The 21,180-nt window shown below is 38.4% G+C and overlaps 1 protein-coding gene across 1 annotated transcript in view; it reads right to left on the minus strand.

The window, feature by feature from the left end:
• Positions 1 to 19,085, minus strand: part of NLRC4 (NLR family CARD domain containing 4) — a gene marked incomplete at both ends in the record, with an annotated part of 31,261 nt that extends 12,176 nt beyond the window's left edge. Inside the window, 7 exons of the mRNA XM_082672740.1 lie at positions 5,591 to 5,758; positions 6,880 to 6,972; positions 9,217 to 9,387; positions 9,539 to 9,631; positions 14,916 to 16,910; positions 17,776 to 18,036; positions 18,926 to 19,085. Coding sequence (XP_082528866.1) covers positions 5,591 to 5,758; positions 6,880 to 6,972; positions 9,217 to 9,387; positions 9,539 to 9,631; positions 14,916 to 16,910; positions 17,776 to 18,036; positions 18,926 to 19,085 — 2,941 coding nt within the window. The remainder of the gene's footprint in view (positions 1 to 5,590; positions 5,759 to 6,879; positions 6,973 to 9,216; positions 9,388 to 9,538; positions 9,632 to 14,915; positions 16,911 to 17,775; positions 18,037 to 18,925) is intronic.
• Between the last annotated feature and the right edge of the window lie 2,095 nt (positions 19,086 to 21,180).

Below are 21,180 nucleotides of genomic sequence, written 5' to 3' on the forward strand. Positions count from 1 at the left end.
ACAAGCAAAAGCTAAGAGAATTCACCACCACCAAACCAGCTTTACAACAAATGCTAAAGGAACTTCTCTGGTCAGGAAACACAAGGGCAGGAAAAGACCTACAATAACAAACCCAAAACAATTACGAAAATGGTAATGGGAGCATACATATGGATCATTAGCTTAAATGTAAATGGATTAAATGCTCCCACCAAAAGACATAGACTAACTGAATGGATACAAAAACAAGACCCGTATATATGCTGTCTACAAGAGACCCACTTCAGACCTAGGGACACGTACAGACTGAAAGTGAGGGGTTAGAAAAAGATATTCCATGCAAAGGGAAATCAAAAGAAAGCTGTAGTAGCAAGTCTCATATCAGACAAGATAGACTTTAAAATAAAGACTATTACAAGAGAAAAAGGACACTACATAATGATCAAGGGATCAATCCAAGAAAAAGATATAATGATTGTAAATATTTATTCACCCAACGTAGGAGCACATCAATACATAAGGCAAAAGCTAACAGCCATAAAAGGGGAAATTGACAGTAACACAATCATAGTAGGGGACTTCAACACCCCACTTTCACCAAGATCATCCAAATCTTGGTGATCATCCAAAATGATCATCCAAAATGAAAATAAATAAGGAAACACAAGCTTTAAATGATACATTAAATAAGATGGACTTAGTTGACATTTATAGGCCATTCCATCCAAAAACAACAGAATACAGTTTCTTCTCAAGTGCTTATGGAACATCCTCCAGGATAGATCATATCTTGGGTCACAAGTCAAGCTTTGGTAAATTTAAGAAAATTGAAATCATATCAAGTATCTTTTCCAACCACAATGCTGAGACTAGATATCAATTACTGGAAAAAAATCTGTAAAAAATACAAACATGTGGAGGCTAAATAATACACTGCTTAATAACCAAGGTATCACTGAAGAAATCAAAGAGGAAATCAAAAAATACTTAGAGACAAATGGCAATGAAAACATGACAACCCAAACCTATGGGATGCAGCAAAAGCAGTTCTAAGAGGGACGTTTATAGCAATACAATCCTACTTCAAGAAACAAAAAACATCTCAAACAACCTAACCTTACAGCTAAAGCAATTAGAGAAAGAAGAACAAAAAAACCCCAAAGTTTGCAGAAAGAAAGAAATCATAAAGATCAGATCAGAAATAAATGAAAAAGAAATGAAGGAAACGATAGCAAAGATCCATAAAACTAAAAGCTGGTTCTTTGAGAAGATAAACAAAATTGAATAACCATTAGCTAGACTCATCAAGAAAAAAAAGGCAGAAGACTTAAATCAATAGAATTAGAAATGAAAAAGGAGAAGTAACAGCTGACACTGCAGAAATACAAAGGATCATGAGAGATTACTACAAGCAACTATATGCCAATAAAGTGGACAACCTGGAAGAAATGGACAAATTCTTATAAAAGCACAACATTCTGAGACTGAACCAGGAAAAAATAGAAAATATAAACAGACCAATCACAAGCACTGAAATTGAGACTGTGACTAAAAATCTTCCAACAAACAAAGGCCTGGACCAGATGGCTTCACAGGCGAATTCTGTCAAACATTTAGAGAATAGCTAACACCTATCTCTCTCAAACTCTTCCAAAGTATAGCAGAGGGAGGAACACTCCCAAACTCATTCTACGAGGCCACCATCACCCTGATACCAAAACCGGACAAAGATGTCACAAAGAAAACTACAGGCCAATATCACTGATGAACATAGATGCAAAAATCCTCAACAAAATACTAGCAAACAGAGTCCAACAGCACATTAAAAGTATCATATACCATGATCAAGTGGGGCTTATCCCAGGAATGCAAGAATTCTTCTATATACACACCAATCGGTGTGATAAACCATATTAACAAATTGAAGGAGAAAAACTATATGATCTTCTGAATAGATGCAGAAAAAGCTTTCGACAAAATTCAACACCCATTTGTGATAAAAACCCTCCAGAAAGTAGGCATAGAGGGAACTTACCTCAACATTATAAAGGCCATATCTGAGAAACCCACAGCCAACATTTTTGTCACTGGTGAAAAACCATTTCCTCTAAGATCAGGAACAAGACAAGGTTGTCCACTCTCACCACTATTATTCAACACAGTTTTGGAAGTTTTAGTCACAGCAGTCAGAGAAGACGAAGAAATAAAAGGAATCCAAATCAGAAAAGAAGAAGTAAAGCTGTCACTGTTTGCAGATGACATGATATTATACATAGAGAATCCTAAAGATGCTACCAGAAAACTACTAGAGCTAATCAATGTATCTGGTAAAGTAGCAGGATACAAACTTAATGCACAGAAATCTCTGGCATTCCTATACACTAATGATCAAAAATCTGAAAGAGAAATTAAGGAAACACTCCCATTAACCATTGCAACAAAAAGAATAAAATACCTAGGAATAAACCTACCTAAGGAGACAAAAGACCTGTATGCAGAAAACTATAAGACACTGTTGAAAGAAATTAAAGGTGATACAAACAGTTGGAGAGATATACCATGTTCTTGGATTGGAAGAATCAACATTGTGAAAATGACTCTACTACCCAAAGCAGTCTACAGATTCAATGCAATACCTATCAAACTACCACTGGCATTTTTCACAGAACTAGGACAAAAAAATGCATAATTTTTATGGAAACACAAATGACCCCAAATAGCCAAAGCAATCTTGAGAAAGAAAAATGGAGCTGGAGGAATCAGGCTCCTTGACTTCAGACTATACTACAAAGCTACAGTAATCAAGTCAATATGATACTGGCACTGAAACAGAAATATAGATCAATGGAACAGGATAGGAAGCCCAGAGATAAAGCCATGCACATATGGTCACCTTATTTTTGATAAAGGAGGCAAGAATATACAATGGAGAGAATACAGCCTTTTCAATAAGTGGTGCTGGGAAAACTGGACTGCTACATGTAAAAGAATGAAATTAGAACACTCCCTAACACCATACACAAAAATAAATTCAAAATGGATTAAAGACCTAAATGTAAGGCCAGACACTATCAAACTCTTAGAGGAAAACATAGGCAGAACACTCTATGACATAAATCACAGCAAGATCCTTTTTGACCCACCTCCTAGAGAAATGGAAATAAAAACAAAAATAAACACATGGGACCTAATGAAACTTAAAAGCTTTTGTACAGCAAAGGAAGCCATAAACAAGATGAAGAGACGACGCTCAGAATGGGAGAAAATATTTGCAAATGAAGCAACTGACGAAGGATTAATCTCCAAAATTTACAAGAAGCTCATGCAGCTCAATATCAAAAAAACAAACAACCCAATCCAAATATGGGCAGAGGACCTAAATAGACCTCTCTTCAAAGAAGATATACAGATTGCCAACAAACACATGAAAGGATGCTCAACATCACTAATCATTAGAGAAATGCAAATCAAAACTAGAATGAGGTATCATCTCACACGAGTCAGAATGGCCATCATCAAAATATCTAGAAACAATAAATGCTGGAGAGGGTGTGGAGAAAAGGAAACCCTCTTGCACTGTGGGTGGGAATGTAAATTGATACAGCCACTATGGAGAACAGTATGGAGTTTCCTTAAAAAATTAAAAATAGAACTACCATACAACCGCAATCCTGCTACTGGGCATATCCCCTGATAAAACCGTAATTCAAAAAGAGTCATGTACCACAATGTTCATTGCAGCCCTATTTACAATAGCCAGGACATGGAAGCAACCTAAGTGTCCATGGACAGATGAATGCATAAAGGAAATGTGGCACATATATACAATGGAATATTACTCAGCCATAAAAGGAAGCAAAATTGAGTTATTTGTAGTGAGGTTGATGGACCTAGAGACTGTCATACAGAGTGAAGTAAGTCAGAAAGAGAAATCAGATACTGTATGCTAGCATATATATATGGAATCTAAAAAAAAAAAAAAAAAAGGGTTCCAAAGAACCTGTGGGCAGGAGAGGAATAAAGACGCAGACATAGAGAATGGACCAGAGGACCCGGGGAGGGGGAAGGGGTAAGCTGGGACAAAGTGAGAGAGTGGCATGGACATATATACACTACCAAATGTAAAATGGGTAGCAAGTGGGAAGAAGCTGCATAACACAGGGAGATCAGCTCAGTGCTTTGTGACCACCTAGAGGGGTGGGATAGGGAGGGTGGGAGGGAGACACAAGAAGGAGATATGGGAATATGTGTGTATGTATAGCTGATTCACTTTGTTATAAAGCAGAAACTAATACACCATTGTAAAGCAATTATACTCCAATAAAGATGTTAAAAAAAACCCCTTTGGACAGCGTAAGGACTTAAAGACATACGTATCTCTAAGAGAGAACGTTTTTAAGAGGGGTGTTAGTCTTTAATGGGTAGAGTTTCAGCCAGGGAGAATGAAAAAGTTCTGGAGATGGTTGGTGATGGTGGTTGCATAAGAATGTGAATGCCACAAAACTGTAGACTTAAAAATGGTTAAAATGGTAAGTTTTATGTTATATATACTACAAATATATTCTAGAAAATGCATGAGAGAAATGAAGGCAGTCAAGGCTGTTTTCACTAGTCCTTTGCCTCAGGTAATATGGTAGTCTGCCTTCAAGTTGGCTCCAATAATTCTCATCTCCTAGTATGCACTCCTCTGTGTTGTCCCCTCCCACAGTGGATTGGGCTGACCTGGGTAACCCATAAGACACAGCAGTGGTGACCAGAAATGGTCTTCCAAGGCTAGGTCATAAAAGATACTGCAACTTCTAATTGGTTCTCCCTTGGATTTCTTGCTCTGGAGGAAGTGAGCTGCCATGTTATGAGGACATGCAAGCAGTCTATGGAGAGGTCCAGGCATGAGAAACTAAGGCCTCCAGCCAACAGCCAGCATTAACCTGCCAACCAAATGAGGAGCCACCTTGGAAGCAGGTCTCCAGCAGTCCCAGTCATGACAGCCTAAGCCAGAACCACCCAGCTAAGCTGCTTCCAAATTCCTGACCCACCAAAACGTGAGATAATGTTTATAGTTGTTTTAAGCCACTAAGTTTTGGGGTAATCTTACACAGACATTGATAACTAATACAGAGAGCGTTCAGACCGTTCATCAACTGCCTGAAACTATTGTCTTCAGTCATTTATGTATCTCTGTTTGTTCCTGGATTATATCACAGCTACTTAAAGATATTCCATGACCCCATTTACATAAAGTTGCACTTACCTTTACATGTTTTGAATACCCAACAAGTGACGTAAAAATATTTCCCAAGATTGGAAGGGCATTGCTGAATTTCAGACAGTTAAGACTAGAAGAGCAATTCCTAACACAATACACCTTGTCAGATAACGTGAATGTTTTTCCTTTTAACATTGTTAGGTGAAATGCTTAAAAACCTGAAGGCAGGCCAGTGTTTTCAATCATTTTACTCCTTAACATGTATGAACCCTCTTTCAATATATTTATATAAAAAAGAGGAGGCAAATAAATAAATAAAGATGCTAACTAACTAAATAGAGCAAGCCAACTGAAGAACTTTGTGAGGGCTAACTTCTTTTCCCTTGGTTCCGTGCGTATACCTACCTAGAATTCTAACCTCTGCATCTGTGAGTCTCCAGTTTCTCAGCCCAAGCTTGATGAGCTGTGGGGCCCCCTTCAGTTGCTCCAGCAGCCTGTCCAAGCTGACTCGTTCATCACTGCACCAGGGCAGCATCAGCACATTTAGCTGTTCCAAGATGTGCAGCCTGTCAACTTGAAGAACCAGAGAGCAGTTCAGGAATTGGATCCATCTCAAAATTGATGTGGGAGAAGGAATGATTTTTATCTCTGCAGGCTGCTCAATGTGCAATAAGGATCTACTTGGGATTTTTGTTAATATTTTTACGGGAAGTGTTCAAGAATATACAAACATACAGAACAGTATAATGAAATTATATGTACTAATAAGCCAACTTTCAACAAACTCTGAATCATGGACAACCTTGCTTCATCGTCATCAAATTCCTTCCCTTCTATATTATTTTGAAGCAAATCTCAGACAGTTAAGTATCAGGTTTTTTAATTCTAACATAATCACAGTAGCATTATCACACCTTAAAAATCTTATCACTGGGACTTCCCTTGGTGGAGCAGTGGTTAAGAATCCTCCTGCTGGTGCAGGGGACGCAGGTTCAAGCCCTGGTCCGGGAGGATCCCACATGCCGTGGAGCAGCTGGGCCTGTGCTCCACAACTACTGAGCCTATGCTCTAGAGCTCGTGAACCACAACTGCTGAGCCCACGTGCTACAACTACTGAAGCCTGTGCTCCGCAACAAGAAAAGCCACTGCAGTGAGAAGCCCGCACACCACAACAAAGCGTGGCCCCCACTCGCTGCAGCTAGAGAAAGCCCACGCACAGCAACGAAGACCCAACACAGCCAAAAATAAATTAATTAAAAAAAAATCTTATCAGTAACTTAAGCAGATATGTCTTGAATATCACTCTCAGACACTAGCTCACTAGAAGGAGACAAGCAGGTGGGAGTCTCAGGTGCAGTGAGTATGGGAAAACTGGTAACTCAAAAACCATGGGCCTGTATTCCTCAAGGGCAGTTTAAGGAAGGGCTAAATGACTTACTTAAGGTCCATCTAGTAAGGCATATGTGGATAAAAGACTATTTGAGTACCTGATAATGATGACTATTTGAGTATTTGATTTTGGCTAAGTTGTCAATTCGTTTTGTTTTTTTTTTTTTTTTTTTTTTGGCCACACAGTGCTGCATGTGGTATCTTAGTTCCCTGACCAGGAATTGAATCTGCACCGCCCCCTGCAGTGCAAGTGCAGAGTTTTAGCCACTGGACTACCAGGGAAGTCCCTAAATTGTCATTCTTACTTAGTTCATGAAGAGCTTCATTTCCATCCTTTTCCAGATGATTTTCAGATAAATCAAGAATGCTCAGTTTGGCCAAGTTGTGAAGATTCTGAGCTGCAAAAAAAAATTTTTAATCCAAAACAACAAGACTTTCAGGGAACTATAAATGCATTTTTAAAAATCCTTAGAAGAATTCTGAGTCCTTGTTTTCTTTGTTGATAGTATACAAACCATTATTTGACTTGATTAATTAATTTATTTCAAAAAGTATCTGGATAGGTTTAACCCCCAATTGCCACGACTGTGACTAGTGCACAGATATTTCCTTGTTCTAAGTTCTGACTAAAAAAATTGAGTTCACAAAAAGCCTAAAGCATCCGGGAATATAGTTTTTATGTCACTTTAGTAAAGTCACTCCATTTCTCTAAGCCTCAGTGTCTTCATCTTTAGAATAAGGAAGGTGAACTAAATAAACTGTGAGGGTGCTTACAATTCTAAAATGCCCTATCATGAAGGAAAAACAAAGGAACAAAAACCAGATGAGATGAGATGTTCTTTGTGTACTCAGTTTAGATGATTTTGTTAATGTCATAGTGGTGATACTAATAATAAAAACTTAGAAATTAAAAAAAGACAGATGAGGGGCTTCCCTGGTGGCACAGTGGTTGAGAGTCCACCTGCCGATGCAGGGGACACGGGTTCGTGCCCCGGTCCGGGAAGATCCCACATGCCACGGAGCGGCTAGGCCCATGAGCCATGGCCGCTGAGCCTGCGCGTCCGGAGCCTGTGCTCCACAACGGGAGAGGCCACAACAGTGAGAGGCCCGCGTACTGCAAAAAAAAAAAAAAAAAGACAGATGAGAAAAATAGAAAACAAATAGCAAAATGACTGATGGAAATCTAGTCCTATAAATAATTACATTAAATGTAAATGGATTAAACACTCCAGTTAAAGAGATTAATAAGACTAGATTTTTTTTTTTAAAGCAAAACCCAACTCCATCTACAAGACATGTATTTTAATGACAAAGACATGAATATACTGAGGTTAAAATTTGGAAAACTATATTACATGTAAACATTAATCATAAAATGCTATCACTCTAGCTGATCACTGCTTAATTCTTTTCATTTCAGATATTTATCATGGTTGTTTAATCTAGTTGAAGTTTTTCCTATCAAGAATAATGAGAAAAATCTCCTTTAAAAAATAGTCAATTTTTTAATGAATATATACTCTTGTTATAATATTAGCTATTATTTATTTATTTATTTATTTTGTGGTACGTGGGCCTCTCACTGTTGTGGCTTCTCCCGTTGTGGAGCACAGGCTCCGGACGCGCAGGCTCAGCGGCCATGGCTCATGGGTCCAGCTGCTCTGCGGCATGTGGGATCTTCCCAGACCGGGGCACGAGCCCGTGTCCCCTGCATCGGCAGGCAGACTCTCAACCACTGCGCCACCAGGGAAGCCCACTATTATTAATTTTAAGCAATCATATGACCCTTTTTCTTATAATAAAATATCTTCTGGGATTTGGTTTAAAATAAAAAACCTGCAGAACTCCTCTTAAAAAGGGTACAGCTGCTATTTTAAGTTCTAAGCCTTTCTCGCTGCAGAGCAAGTAGAGAAGTAAAGTAGTATGGTCATCATTCTCATGCTTTCCGTTGTTTATCTGGCCTTTTCTAATCCTGGGTTTCTCTAGCTTTTGGTTTATGTTGGCATATAAATAGTTTCCTTAGGAAACTTTACAGACTCCTAGCAGTTGTGTATTCTGTTTTTAAAAGACTAGACCATCTTTTTTACCAAAATCTAAATTAAAAAATAATCTGAATCGAACATATCTAGTTTATCCTTAAATATGCAAGGTTTCTCCATACTTGGTATATGCACACTTTAAGAACTCAAAAGACTCAACTCATATTGATGCACATTAACTCCTTCTTTACAGGGCAATAGGTAAGCTTTGGAAAGCCTGAAAACATTTAAGGAAATCCTTCTCTCTCTGCTTCTCAATCACTTCTTTATCCATTCATTCAAATCTTTATTAAGCAGTTATTATATAACAGAATATGTGCCAAGCTTCAAGCACCTATTTCTTATTTTCTTCCTCTTTACCTTTTCTTAAAATGACAACATCTTCAATTATCCTGAAATTCTCTCCTATTATTTATCCATAATAAATTTTCATTCCAGTCATGAAGAAGGTCATTAAAAACAAGTTAGATATTACCTAGAAGTCTTTATTATCTTTTCCAGTTTCCCTAAAAATTAAATTTCCATTTGAGAGACTTAGCATGCCTTAGTATGAAAATATTGCGTGTTTTCTTACACTATTTTCATAATGCAGGCAGCAGTTACCTAGGGTTTTCACAGCATTTCCTGACAGGCAGCAGGAGACTAATTGGATTTCTTTAAGGTCACAGGGTTCAGCTGACAGAGACTTGACTATGTAATCCATTCCCTCCCCTATATCAGACAAGTGGGTCAAACGAAGTAAACACATCTTTTTCAGATTTGTCAGACCTTCAGCTGCAAAAAAAAAGGAAAGGAAATGCATTAAGTCACCAAGTACATAAAGGCATCCTTGCCTTGTATAGACACAGCCAGTGTTAAAGCATCTTAGCTGTTCTTATTATCAAACTTGTATTAGTAAATATATTAGAGAAAACAAAAATCTGACCTAGTTTTATAGCATCTTCTTCATTCAACTTAATATTATCCAGTATGAGCGTCATAAGGTTCTTCAAATTACCTAAGCTGTCAGTCAGACCACCTGCCAAAGAAAAGGGATTGGACTATGTTCAGCTGTCATTTACTATATTTCTATTACCAATCAAAAGATTTTAGTTGTCACTATGGGCAAGAAATGCTCATGAAATTGACACAAAAATATATTTTTTTGGTGAGAGATGGAGATCTTCCTTAGCTAAAAACATGTTTTAAAAATATAATGGAATTACAATGGAAAACAATAACAGAAAGATAACTGGGAAATCTCCAAACAGTTGGATGTTAAACAACGCACTTCTAAACAAGCATGGATCAAACAGGAAGTCTCAAGGAAAATTAGATAATATTTTGAAAAATACAGAAATTAAAATATATCAAAATCTCCAGTTAACAGTTACTTAAAGGGAGGTTTAGAGCATTGAATGCTTATATTAGAAATAAGGAAAGTTTTCAAATCAACAACCTAAGCTTACTACTTCAGAAACTAGAGAGAAAAGAGCAAAATAAACCCAATGCAAGACAAAGCAATAAAATAATAAAGATAAGGGCAGAAATCAATCACAAATCACAAACAGAAACAATAGGGAAAAATCAATGGAAATTAAAAGTTATATCTTTAAAAAGATCAATAAAATTGATAAATTTCTAGCAAGACTGACAAAAAATGAGGAATAACAAATTACCAATATCAGAAATGAAAGGGAAGATATCATTACAGAAATCACAGATGTTAAAAGGATAGAGAATAATATGAACAAATCTACATGCATAAATTTGACAACATAGACAAAATTGCACAATTTCTTGAAAGGCACAAAAAGTAAAATTTACCCAACATTACATAAGTAATCTGAATAGTCCTGTATAACTAAGGACATTGAATTTGTAGTTTAAAATTTTCCAAAAAAGAAAGTTGCAGGGACAGATAATTTGACTTGAAAATTCTACCAAACTTTCAAAGAAGAAATAACACCAATTCTACACAATCATTTCCAGGAAACAGAAATACAGACAACACTTCCCAATTCATTTTATGACACTACCATTAACCAATCTGAAACCCAGACTAAGGGAATAAAACAAAAGAAAACTTCAAACCAATATCACTTATGAAATCCTCAACAAAATATTACCAAGGAGTCCAGCCATATATAAAAAGAATATTATACTACCACCAAGTGAGCTTCATACAGGGAATGCAGGACTGTTTTGATATTTGGAAATCAATCCATGTACTTCACTATATTAACAGTCTAAGGAAGAAAAACTACATGATCATATAAATTGATACAGCAAAAATTGTTGATACAATCCAATAACCATTCATGATAAAAATCCTCAGCAACCTAGGAATAGAAGGAAACTTCCCCAACCTGATAAAAGGCACCTTCAAAAAAACTACAGTTAGCATCACACTTCATGGTGAAAGTCTGAATGCTTACTCCCTAGGATCAGGAACAAGGGAGGATGTTCACTTTCACCTCTCCTTTTCAACACTATACTGCAAGTCATAATCAGTGCAGTAAGGCAAGAAAATGAAATAAAAGGAATACAGGGACTTCCCTGGTGGCGCAGTGGTTAAGAATCTGCCTGCCAATGCAGGGGACATGGGTTCGATCCCTGGTCTGGGAAGATCCCACATGCTGCAGAGCAACTAAACCTGTGCACCACAACTACTGAGCCTGCACTCTAGAGCCCGCCTGTGCACCTAGAACCTGTGCTCTGCAACAAGAGAAGCCATCGCAATGAGAAGTCTGCACACCACAACCAACAGTAGCTCCTGCTCGCTGCAACTAGAGAAAGCCCGCACGCAGCAACAAAGACCCAACGCAGCCAAAGATAACGAAATAAATTTATTTTAAAAAATGAATAAATAAAAGGAATACAAAATTGGAAAGGAAGAAATGAAAATAATCTTTTTGGAAGGGACATGAAATAAGTTTATCAAAGGTATAGAGTACAAGATCAACACACAAAAATCAACTGTATTTCTGTAGTAGCAATAAATAATTGGTAACCAAATTTTTTTAAATTACCATTTTTAAATTACCATTTTTTAAATTACCAAATGAATGAAACAGGTATAAATCTAAAAAACATATACACAATCAACATGATGAAAAGTACAAAATGGTGAAAAAAGAAATCAAGGAAAATCTAAACAAATGGAAAGAGAAACCATGGTCATAGATTCAACATAATAACAATGTCAATTCTCCCTAAATTGTTCTATAGATTTAACGTAATTCCAACCAAGATCCCAAGAAGAGTTTTTGACGATATAAACAATGTGATTCTTGGGAATTTCCTGGCAGTCCAATGGTTAGGACTCTGTGATTTCACTGCTAAGGGCTCAGGTTCAATCCCTGGTTGGGGAACTAAGATCCCACAGGCCGTGCGATGCAGCCAAAAAAAAAAAAAACAAAAAAAAAATGTGATTCTAAAATTTATATGGAAGGACAAAGGAACTAGAATATTTTAAAATTATATTGAAAAAGAAGAAGAAAGTTGGAGAAATAACACTACCCAATTTTATGACTTACTATAAAGTAAAAGTTACTAAGACAATGTAGTATTTGCAAGGGATAGACAAGGGTATTGACAAATGAAAGATCAATGGAAAATAGTATCCAGAAATACACCCATACAACTATAGCCAAAAAATTTGGGCAAAGATATAAAGGCTATTCAAACATGAAAGAATAGTCATTTCAATAAACAGAACAACTGGATATCCATAGGGAAGAAAAATGAACCTTGATCTAAACTTCACACCTTACACAAATGTTAACTCAAAATGGATCATAGATCTAAATGTAAAACATAAAACTTTAAAAGAAAATATAGGAAAAAAATCATCATGACCTGGGGTTATGCGAAGAGTTCTTAGACATGACACCAAAAGCATGATTTATAAAGAAAAAAAATGGACAGCAACAAAATGTAAAACTTTTGTTCTATGAAAGACACTGTTAAAGAATGAAAAGACTAGCTACAGATTGGGAGAAAATATTTTCAAATCACTTATCTCACAAAGGACTTGTATCATGAATATATTTTTAAAAAAACATGTAAAACTCAACATTAAGAAAACAAATTGACCCAATTAAAAATGGGTAGGAACTTCCCTGTTGGTCCAGTGGGTAAGACTCCATGCTCCCAATGCAGGGGGCCCAGGTTCGATCCCTGGTCAGGGAACTAGATCCTGCATGCATGCCACAACTAAGAGTCCACAAGCCACAACTAAGAAGTCTGCATGCTGCAACTAAGAGCCTGCATGCCACAACTAAAGATCCCACATGCCACAACGAAGATCTCACGTGCTGCAACTAAGACCTGGCACAGCCAAAATAAAAATATAAATAAATACTTTTTAAAAACTGGGTAAAAACTTGAAGAGACATTTCACTAAGTTGCAAACAAGCACATGAAGAATTTTCAACTTTTATTAGCCAACTCTGATGATATAACACCATACACAGAGTTCCAGTTGCTCCACATCCTCATCAGCACTTGGTATTGTCTGGTTTTTTTTTTCTTATTGTAAAATGACAAAAAGAAAAACAGAAATAATACAAATGCTTAGCATTAAGTGAGAATGCAGAGCAACTAAAATTCTCATGTATTGCTACTGAAAATGTAAAATGTACAAAGTGGAAAATAGTTTGGAAGTTTCCTAAAAAGTTAAACAAGCACTTGTCATATGGCTCAGCAACGCTAATCCTACATATTTACCCAAGTAAATTGAAAACTTATTTTCACATTAAAAACTTTCATAAGAATGTTTATAGTAGTTCTATCTATAATTGCCCAAACTGGAAATAACCGACATGTCTTTCAGTAGTGACTAGATTCTAGCTATAAGAAAAAATAAGTGCTGATTGCAAACTCAAATGTCAAAGAGGGCCAGGGAGATGATGTTATTATAAGAAGTAGAACAGATGGGCTTTGTGCCCAACTGGAGATTATGTGTCTTTCCAAAGAGTGTAGGAGTAGATCATGAAGCTCTAGCCAGTTGTTACCAACTGCAGTTGTCAAATCTATAATTTTCAAGAGGAATGAGAAACCTGTATTTTCACATGATATTTCCCAATTTCAAAATGGTGGCATCTCCTTTAGGGAGAAGAGTCATAGCTAGGGGACAGAGAACAGAAGGAGACTTTTCATCATAGATTGCTTTATAAATTGGACCATGTAAATATATTACTCAAAAAATAAATTTAAAATATTAAGAACAAAATATTGGCAAACATTAAAAAGAAAATTTTTAATTATATGTAGGTCAAATTCAGCATGTAAGTGACCGGTTTGCAATATCAGCACAAACAAATGGCCATCAAGAGAAGATGGTAAAGCCTCCTAACACAGAACGCAGTCTAATAAAGTCTGAGTGACTATCCAGAATCTTATAGAAGGTCTTCCTGCATTGAGTAGGAGGTTGCAAAGCTTATCTGTACAAAAGGTTCTAGATTCTTAAAATGATAGAAAATGTCCTCTACAGGGTGACAAGTGAGGCAGAGCCTAATGGGAAGCCACTTGTGGATGAAAATGAATATCAGATTACAGTCACATAGAACAAGGCTCCTGCCGGCCCATAGCTTCACAGAACTCAGCAGCCCCTGCTCTGGGCAACAGGACTGATCTACACAGGTGTGGCTGGACTACACAGGTAAGGGAGACACTCACCTTTAGTGTTATTGTGAATCTGGGGAAAACTCCCCTTTACCCAGAAAGATTGACCCCACATGTATGTGTCTGAAGTCTGGAATTTCTTCATGTTCGACAAAAACTGTTCCCAAAATCTTCCTTCAAAATGAATGATATTTGGGGTGGGGCTGGGGCTGGATGTGCTGCAATTTCCTAGATGAGAATCTAGTGACACAGTTAGCCACCAGCTTCTGCAGGTGATTAGTTTATGGTGGGATTTCCTCCCAGACTTCAAAGAAGGAGGGGTGCTACTTGGCAGGAAAGCAGTGAATGTTGGGTTAAGACAGAGATGCTGACAAGAGGGAGGGTTCACAGAAGACAAGCTTAACCTACTGTATACAAACACAGACAAACATACAAACACACACTTTACCATATATATACCACATAGCTATTCAGTCAGACTACAGAGATTCAGCTCTGGGAATCCTTCCTAGGGCCTCCCAATCTGACAGCCTTCCCCTGACATGGAAGTCTCTCCCAAGCCCTTCCACTTCCCTTCCAAGTCCTGACACTAGTAGAAACTATTAGAAAATTTCAAGAAAAACAAATAATATCTAATATTTCCACAGTAACTAGCCGGGTTTAATTATAGCTTAAACTGCTAATGTTTACAATACCTGGTAGCTGTTGAGTCTCTAGGTTGTGAATACTTAAGGTGTGCAGGTTTGTCACAGATGTGATATGCCGCTCGTCTTCTAAGGTGAGGGGACTGGCTTCCACTATGATGGAGTGAATGTCCTTAAAGGTGCTGAGGACCGAACTGAGGCTTCCAGCCATGCCGGCACATCTCTTAATGTACAACCTGAGGCTTTTAGCAGAGCTGAATATTTTCCCTAGGTATGTGATATCTTGCTTATTCAACTTGCAGAAATCCCGGAGTGTAACCTCCAATGTCTTGAATTCCTGCTTCCAGTTGAAGAACAAAGACACAGCCCTGCTGGGAATGTAGGTTCCTGAGGACTCTTGAATGTGGACCCTGCTTGCGTCTTCTGTGGTCTTATCCTGAGAAGCCACAGCTCCCCCGTACAGGTCTAGTTTAACAAAGTCCAGAGCACTTGCACAATTAGGCAAGTTTTCAAAGAAGTCAAATAAGTAATCAGGGATGTTCTCTGAGTTGATATGTAGGCTTTTACCATGAAAGAAAGCTTCAAATTCTTCTCTCAGGTTTGATGTGGATATACTCTCACAGAATAAATTGATGCCACACTCTGTAAAGGAGTTGATGTTTATGGCTTTCAGAATTTCTTGCACAGTGGTGCTTTTCACATTTTGCATAGATTCCTGCCTCCAGAGAGGCCTCTTGGTGACTAAAAGCCCACCGAGGCTGCCATGTTGATACACTGATGCCAGGTGTTTCAGAACAGTCCGGGTGGCTTCGGCAGATGACCCACACGTATACAGGAGCAGGTTGCTGTACTTGGATGTAATGTCTGAAATGGAAACCATTTTCTGCAAGTGACCATTCCCCTTGGTCACCTCTGCTGGCTCTTCAGACGTCAATAAACTGCTGAGTCTGCGTCCTGCTGTGTACTCCTGGAATGATTTATGAAAGAACTTATACTTCGGCTTGAACCGTTGAGCTGTGTATTTACAGAGGAGTCCCGTTGTCAGCAGAACATCCTCGTTCACACTGGACAAGTCATCCGGTTCAAAATCAAACCTGTGGGAGAACACGCCCTCCAGAGCTAGGTCTCCACAGTGGTCCAGGCTCCGAGTGACCTCACTTGGAGCCACCCCTTTACGTTTGTGCTTGTTTTTATTTACTAGCAGATCGTAGAAAGCACAGAACAGTGTGGTTTGTGTGTTAGAGTGGAACTCACTTTTCCCCATCTGGATTGCACAAGTGATGACCACAAAGAGAGGGGTCTTCATCAGATTCCTCAAGCACCTGGATTTCTGAATTTGGAGCAACAAGCCTTCAGCGAGCTCCTTTATCAGCACTTCCCGGATGAGAGCCTGGGCACTGTCCTCGGTCATGTCCCCCACCTCAGCAATCAGCGCACCAAACTGCCTGATGTACCTCAGGCACTCCGTGGTGGTGGTGACGATGACCATATTCTTGAAGCGGTGGTTTTCCTTTATTAGGGCTTCGATTTCTGGGCAGTTCTGGGCCTTGAATTCATTGTAGCCATCAAGGAGAAAAAGAACCCTCTGCCGTAGCTTCAGTAGCATGGCCATGAAAGTCTGCTTCCTGATTGTGTCAGGTATATCCAAGAGTTGGTCACACAGGGTTTTCAAGAGTCCACCCTGGGCCCTGCTCAGACGGAGAAATAAAACTAATTTGAACTTGGTCAGAGCCTGGCACTCTCCAGAGGCCCAGAGCATGGCAATTCGCTGCAGCAAAGTGGACTTCCCTTTGCCCGGTTCCCCTTCGATGATGCAGGGGCTCTGAAGAGTGTCCAGCAGGCCACTCAGGGTCAGCTGCTCCAGACGGTGATGGTGTTGGTCTTTCCTCCATAGAACCGGTTCTGTGAAGGTGCTTTTCAAATTAAAAATAATGTCAATATCTTCACCCAGTGGATAGTAGTTCAGAAAAGATGGGGTATGGTATAAGTCCTTTAAATCCTGAGCCAAACCATCTAAGTCTTCTTCTGACATCTGATAAAAAAGACCTGTTAGAGAAGAGGTGAAATTGAAGAGGATCCAATTCTGTGTCTCCCCAGAACCTAGAGTTCAGGAGGAGGAAGGAGGAGTGAGGCTGAGAATCTTCCCTTGGTGACTTTCTTTTCCTTCCCCAGTTCTGAGCTGGCAGAAAGGGTTCCAAATATTTGCTCCTGCTTTTCCCTGTTACCCTTTACCCTACTTGCCCTTTTGCCTTGTGTTTCTTCCTTTCCACCACCAAATTTTGTAGCAGCTGATTGGAAAGGAGAGGAGCCAGAGTTTGGGTTAAGGAAAGTGCATGAGAATAGTGGGGATATGGTTGAGAATGATGGTCAGGGGTAACTTTCAGCCAATCAAGCCTTAACCTTGATTAAAATCTGTCAGGAAAGAATTGACTAATTTAAAGAAAGAAAAACTAAATTAATATTTCATGAAAAGCAGAATCATGCTTCTTTAGTCAGTCAGGCTCTCTTTACCATGGTGCTTGGATTACAGAGTAGGTAGTCTGGGGGCCACTTGTCCACAGATGGTCCTCATCAGACTAAGGAATGTTGACAACTACTACTGCCTACTGCCTTGGCTTCTTAAGTGCCTTCACTGTCCAGTTTGATTCTGAAGTCAGCCTGTGCTAAATCATTTATTCCCTTACCCTGGAGTTACTTATTTGGCTTCACCATCAAGTGACCTAGTGGGAGTTTTTTGTTTTGTTTTGTTTTCCTGAGAGTGTCTGAGCTTTTCCTCAACATAACCAAAGCCCAATGCCCAGTGATATGAGAGCATTGGAGGGAGGAGAGCAGAGGTTCTGTCATGGGGATTATGGATCTTCTTCATGATTTATTCTATTTGTAGAACAGCTAAAAGAAAACTAATACTTACTAAGTCCATGCAAGTCCTGAAACAGAGGATAGTTCCACTTTTCAAGGGATTTAAGGAACAGGTTACAGGCTTCTGAACCCTTCTTCAAAATCATGTGAATGATCCCTCTCGCAGCATCCTGCTCGACCTTCTCACAGCAAATGATGTTTACTTCATTGTCATTCAGAACATTCCATACAAATAGCTCATCCAAAATTTGCTTTATAACAGTCATTCCCATCCTTTGAATGAGAATTTGACTGTTCTCCTTTATGAAATCCACTGAGGGGATGGGGGAGAAATATACATATTTATTCATTTATACAAAATGTGCATATCAGCATTATGTTGCCAGGGCATTAGGTTCATGCTTTTTTTTTTTCCCCTTTGGACCTATCTTGAGTTATGGAGATGCCAAATGCTTGAATTCCAGGCCCTCAAGAAAAGCTGTAAAGACTCTCATTCCTGACCCCAGAGTCCTTGGTGAGCAAGACGTTTTTTCTTTGATAACAAAGTAAAGTGAGCAATCTTGTCCTTGATATAAAAGCATCCCCACTAAGGTAATAGGGGTAACACGATGCGCTTTCAAGTAGGGAGACTGGCGTACGATCTGCCATTACCATCTGTGTAACCTTGGCAAGTTGCTAAACCTCTTTGAGCCTATTTCAATGCTGTGCTGATAAATGTTGAACACACTGCCTCTCTGGGGGTAAAGGCCTGAATTCATAACACGTACCAATCTGCATGTTATAAATATTCCCACTGAGGCCAAATTCAAGCTAACAATGTATGTCAACTGGCTAACAAAAATCATAAAAATTAACAGTGAGTTCTCACAAAACAGTAAGAACCAGCTGTAGTACACCACTGGTTCCTTGTCTGTACAATGGAGTTGAGAACAGTATTTTACTTATGAAGTTGTAATGAGAACTCGTGTATAGTATTTCATACAAAGTAATAGCTCAATAAATGTTAGCTACTATTTTTAGCCATTATTCTGCTGTCAACACTCAAAGGAGTAGCACATTTTATCTCCCATAGAATTTGGTATTTTCTGAAGAGTATCACTGCAAAATAGTCGTCTGTATTCAGTTTAAGCTCTCTCACCTCTCACAGTGAGGTTCCCTGAAGAAGCTGTCTCGTTTCTGTGTCTGCCTTGCCAAGCTCTAACTCTCCCAGGCAGTCCATGCCAGCTCGGAGAAGTGCCTCCCTGGTGTTGTACTCTCAGACACTGTCTGCACTACTTTTCCTCTTGGGCTAGGCTGCTCCTGGTTTTCAAATCTTTCTTGACTCATCCAAGTGGATACCTCCTCCCGAAGACCCTGAGGCATCTCTGGTCTGAATTACACCGTCAGGCACTCAGACCCCCAGGATCGTACCCCAGGTCCCCTTTCTCTCTGTCCCATGCAGATCTCTACTGCTAACCTCAGCTGGAATGTTACCACATCCCTGTCTACGTGGCCGGTCAGCAAGTCTCTCTCTCGCCCTCTGGGGTCTCATCTGTTTTCTAGGCTTCTACATCCTCCCTATGGAGACAACCTCTAAGTCTGATTCTAGTCACTTAGAAAGGCCTAGAGACCACCGCAAGATCACAGGACTAGCCTTTTGGAGGTGACATTTCTTCAGCTGTAAAATTAAGATATTGATACTTTAATTCTTTAAAAGGCTCATGAAAAAGACTGAATAAAGTCACATAAGGCACAGACATAAAAATATTTTAAAATTTGAAAAGTGTGCTGCTATGTAACTGTAAGATGTTCTTATTACTAGCCATGGTATCTCCCTGAGTGTGGACTACCATACTCCTCTCTTATCAAGTAGTTAAGTGAAAACCATGCTGCTTATTCATTCATCCAGTATTCATTCTTAGCAGAATATCTCTGTTTAGACTAGTGCTGTACAGTAGAATTTTCTGAGATGATAAACATGTTCTATATTTGCTCTGTCCAGTAGTGGAGCCATTAGTCACGTGTGGCTATTGAGCACTTGAAATGTGGCTAGCGTGACTGTGAGACTGAATTTTACATTTTATTTAGTTTTTGTTTATTTAAATTACTGTGCGACTGAATTTTAAATTTTATTTAGTCTTTGTTTATTTAAATTTGCATTAAATAGACACATATAGCTACTTACTAGTAACTACATTGGATAGCATAGTCTACACCCAGTCATCAAAGCGGAAAGAGTTATATTTTGGTCGCCACTTAGATCTACTCCGTGTTTCTTCACAATGATCTTGACAGATCTCTCTGCTTTCTGACCAGGAGGGTAAGCCCGAGTAGGTGATGGCAGGAGACCAATATTTTTTCCTTTTCAACCATAAAAACCAGAGAGTTTAATGAAAAGCAAGCTTGTATAAAAGAACATTCATGTTCAATAGGCAAAAAAATTAGACATATCATTGAAGAAATTAGGGGCAACAAATTGCACTAAGGGGAAAAATGCTTTCAGGTAATATAGGAAATATAAATGTACTTTTGATTCTTGAATAAAATCTTAATGTATTACAATATTCTCAGCATATAAGAAAATTCCAACAGGAGATAATTTCTAGTGGAACAGAGCTGAACTTTCCTTCTTCTGAAGGGACTCAGATTTGAATTGCTGACTTGATAAAAAGATAGATCATGTAATATTCTTCCTGAGTGCATCTTCAGGACTGACAAAGAGATCAGAAAGAATAGCGTCTTTATTCAATTACTGTTACAAATAGGAGATGTGTTCTGGAAACACCCACAGAAATAAAAACACAATTAACATAATGAGATGTCATTTTGCACCTACCAATTATTTATATTTTATTTGTGTTATCATTTTTCACATAAATATTGTTTATTGTCTATTTTACCCTTATTCCACCTTCTCCCTGTACCCTCCATTCCTGAATTACACTCGCAAATATACACCATATTGTAAGCACTGTGAGAACAAAAAGCATGCTTTGTTTTGATATTATACCCCCAGGGCCTAGAACTGTGGTTAATTAATTAACATTTGTTGAATAAATGAATTTGGTACAGATTAAAATGAAAAACCTCACCATGATGAAAAAGTTGTGAGAAAGCATTTACCATTAGAATTATTGGATAGTGCTGCAGTGAACATTGGGGTGATATATGTATATGTATAACTGATTTACCTTGCCGTACAGCAGAAACCAACACGACATTGCAAATCAGTTACACTCCAATAAAAATTTTTTAAAAATAAAGTGTTTGGAATAGTAAAAAACAAAAACAAACAAACAAAAAACCTATTGGATAGTTTGGGCTTATATTCTTAGTCATCTAGGATCACATTCTTGCAAGAGTTAAACATGCAGCCCAGACCTTGAACATGGTACCTTTTATTTAATGTTCCTTAAGCAAATCAATATCCCCCAAATTTGTATATTATTTCAGATTTTCCTGAGGTTTTAGGACAATG

This window comes from Grampus griseus, assembly GCF_964374135.1.
Source record: "Grampus griseus genome assembly, chromosome: 15".
NCBI lineage: Eukaryota > Metazoa > Chordata > Mammalia > Artiodactyla > Delphinidae > Grampus > Grampus griseus.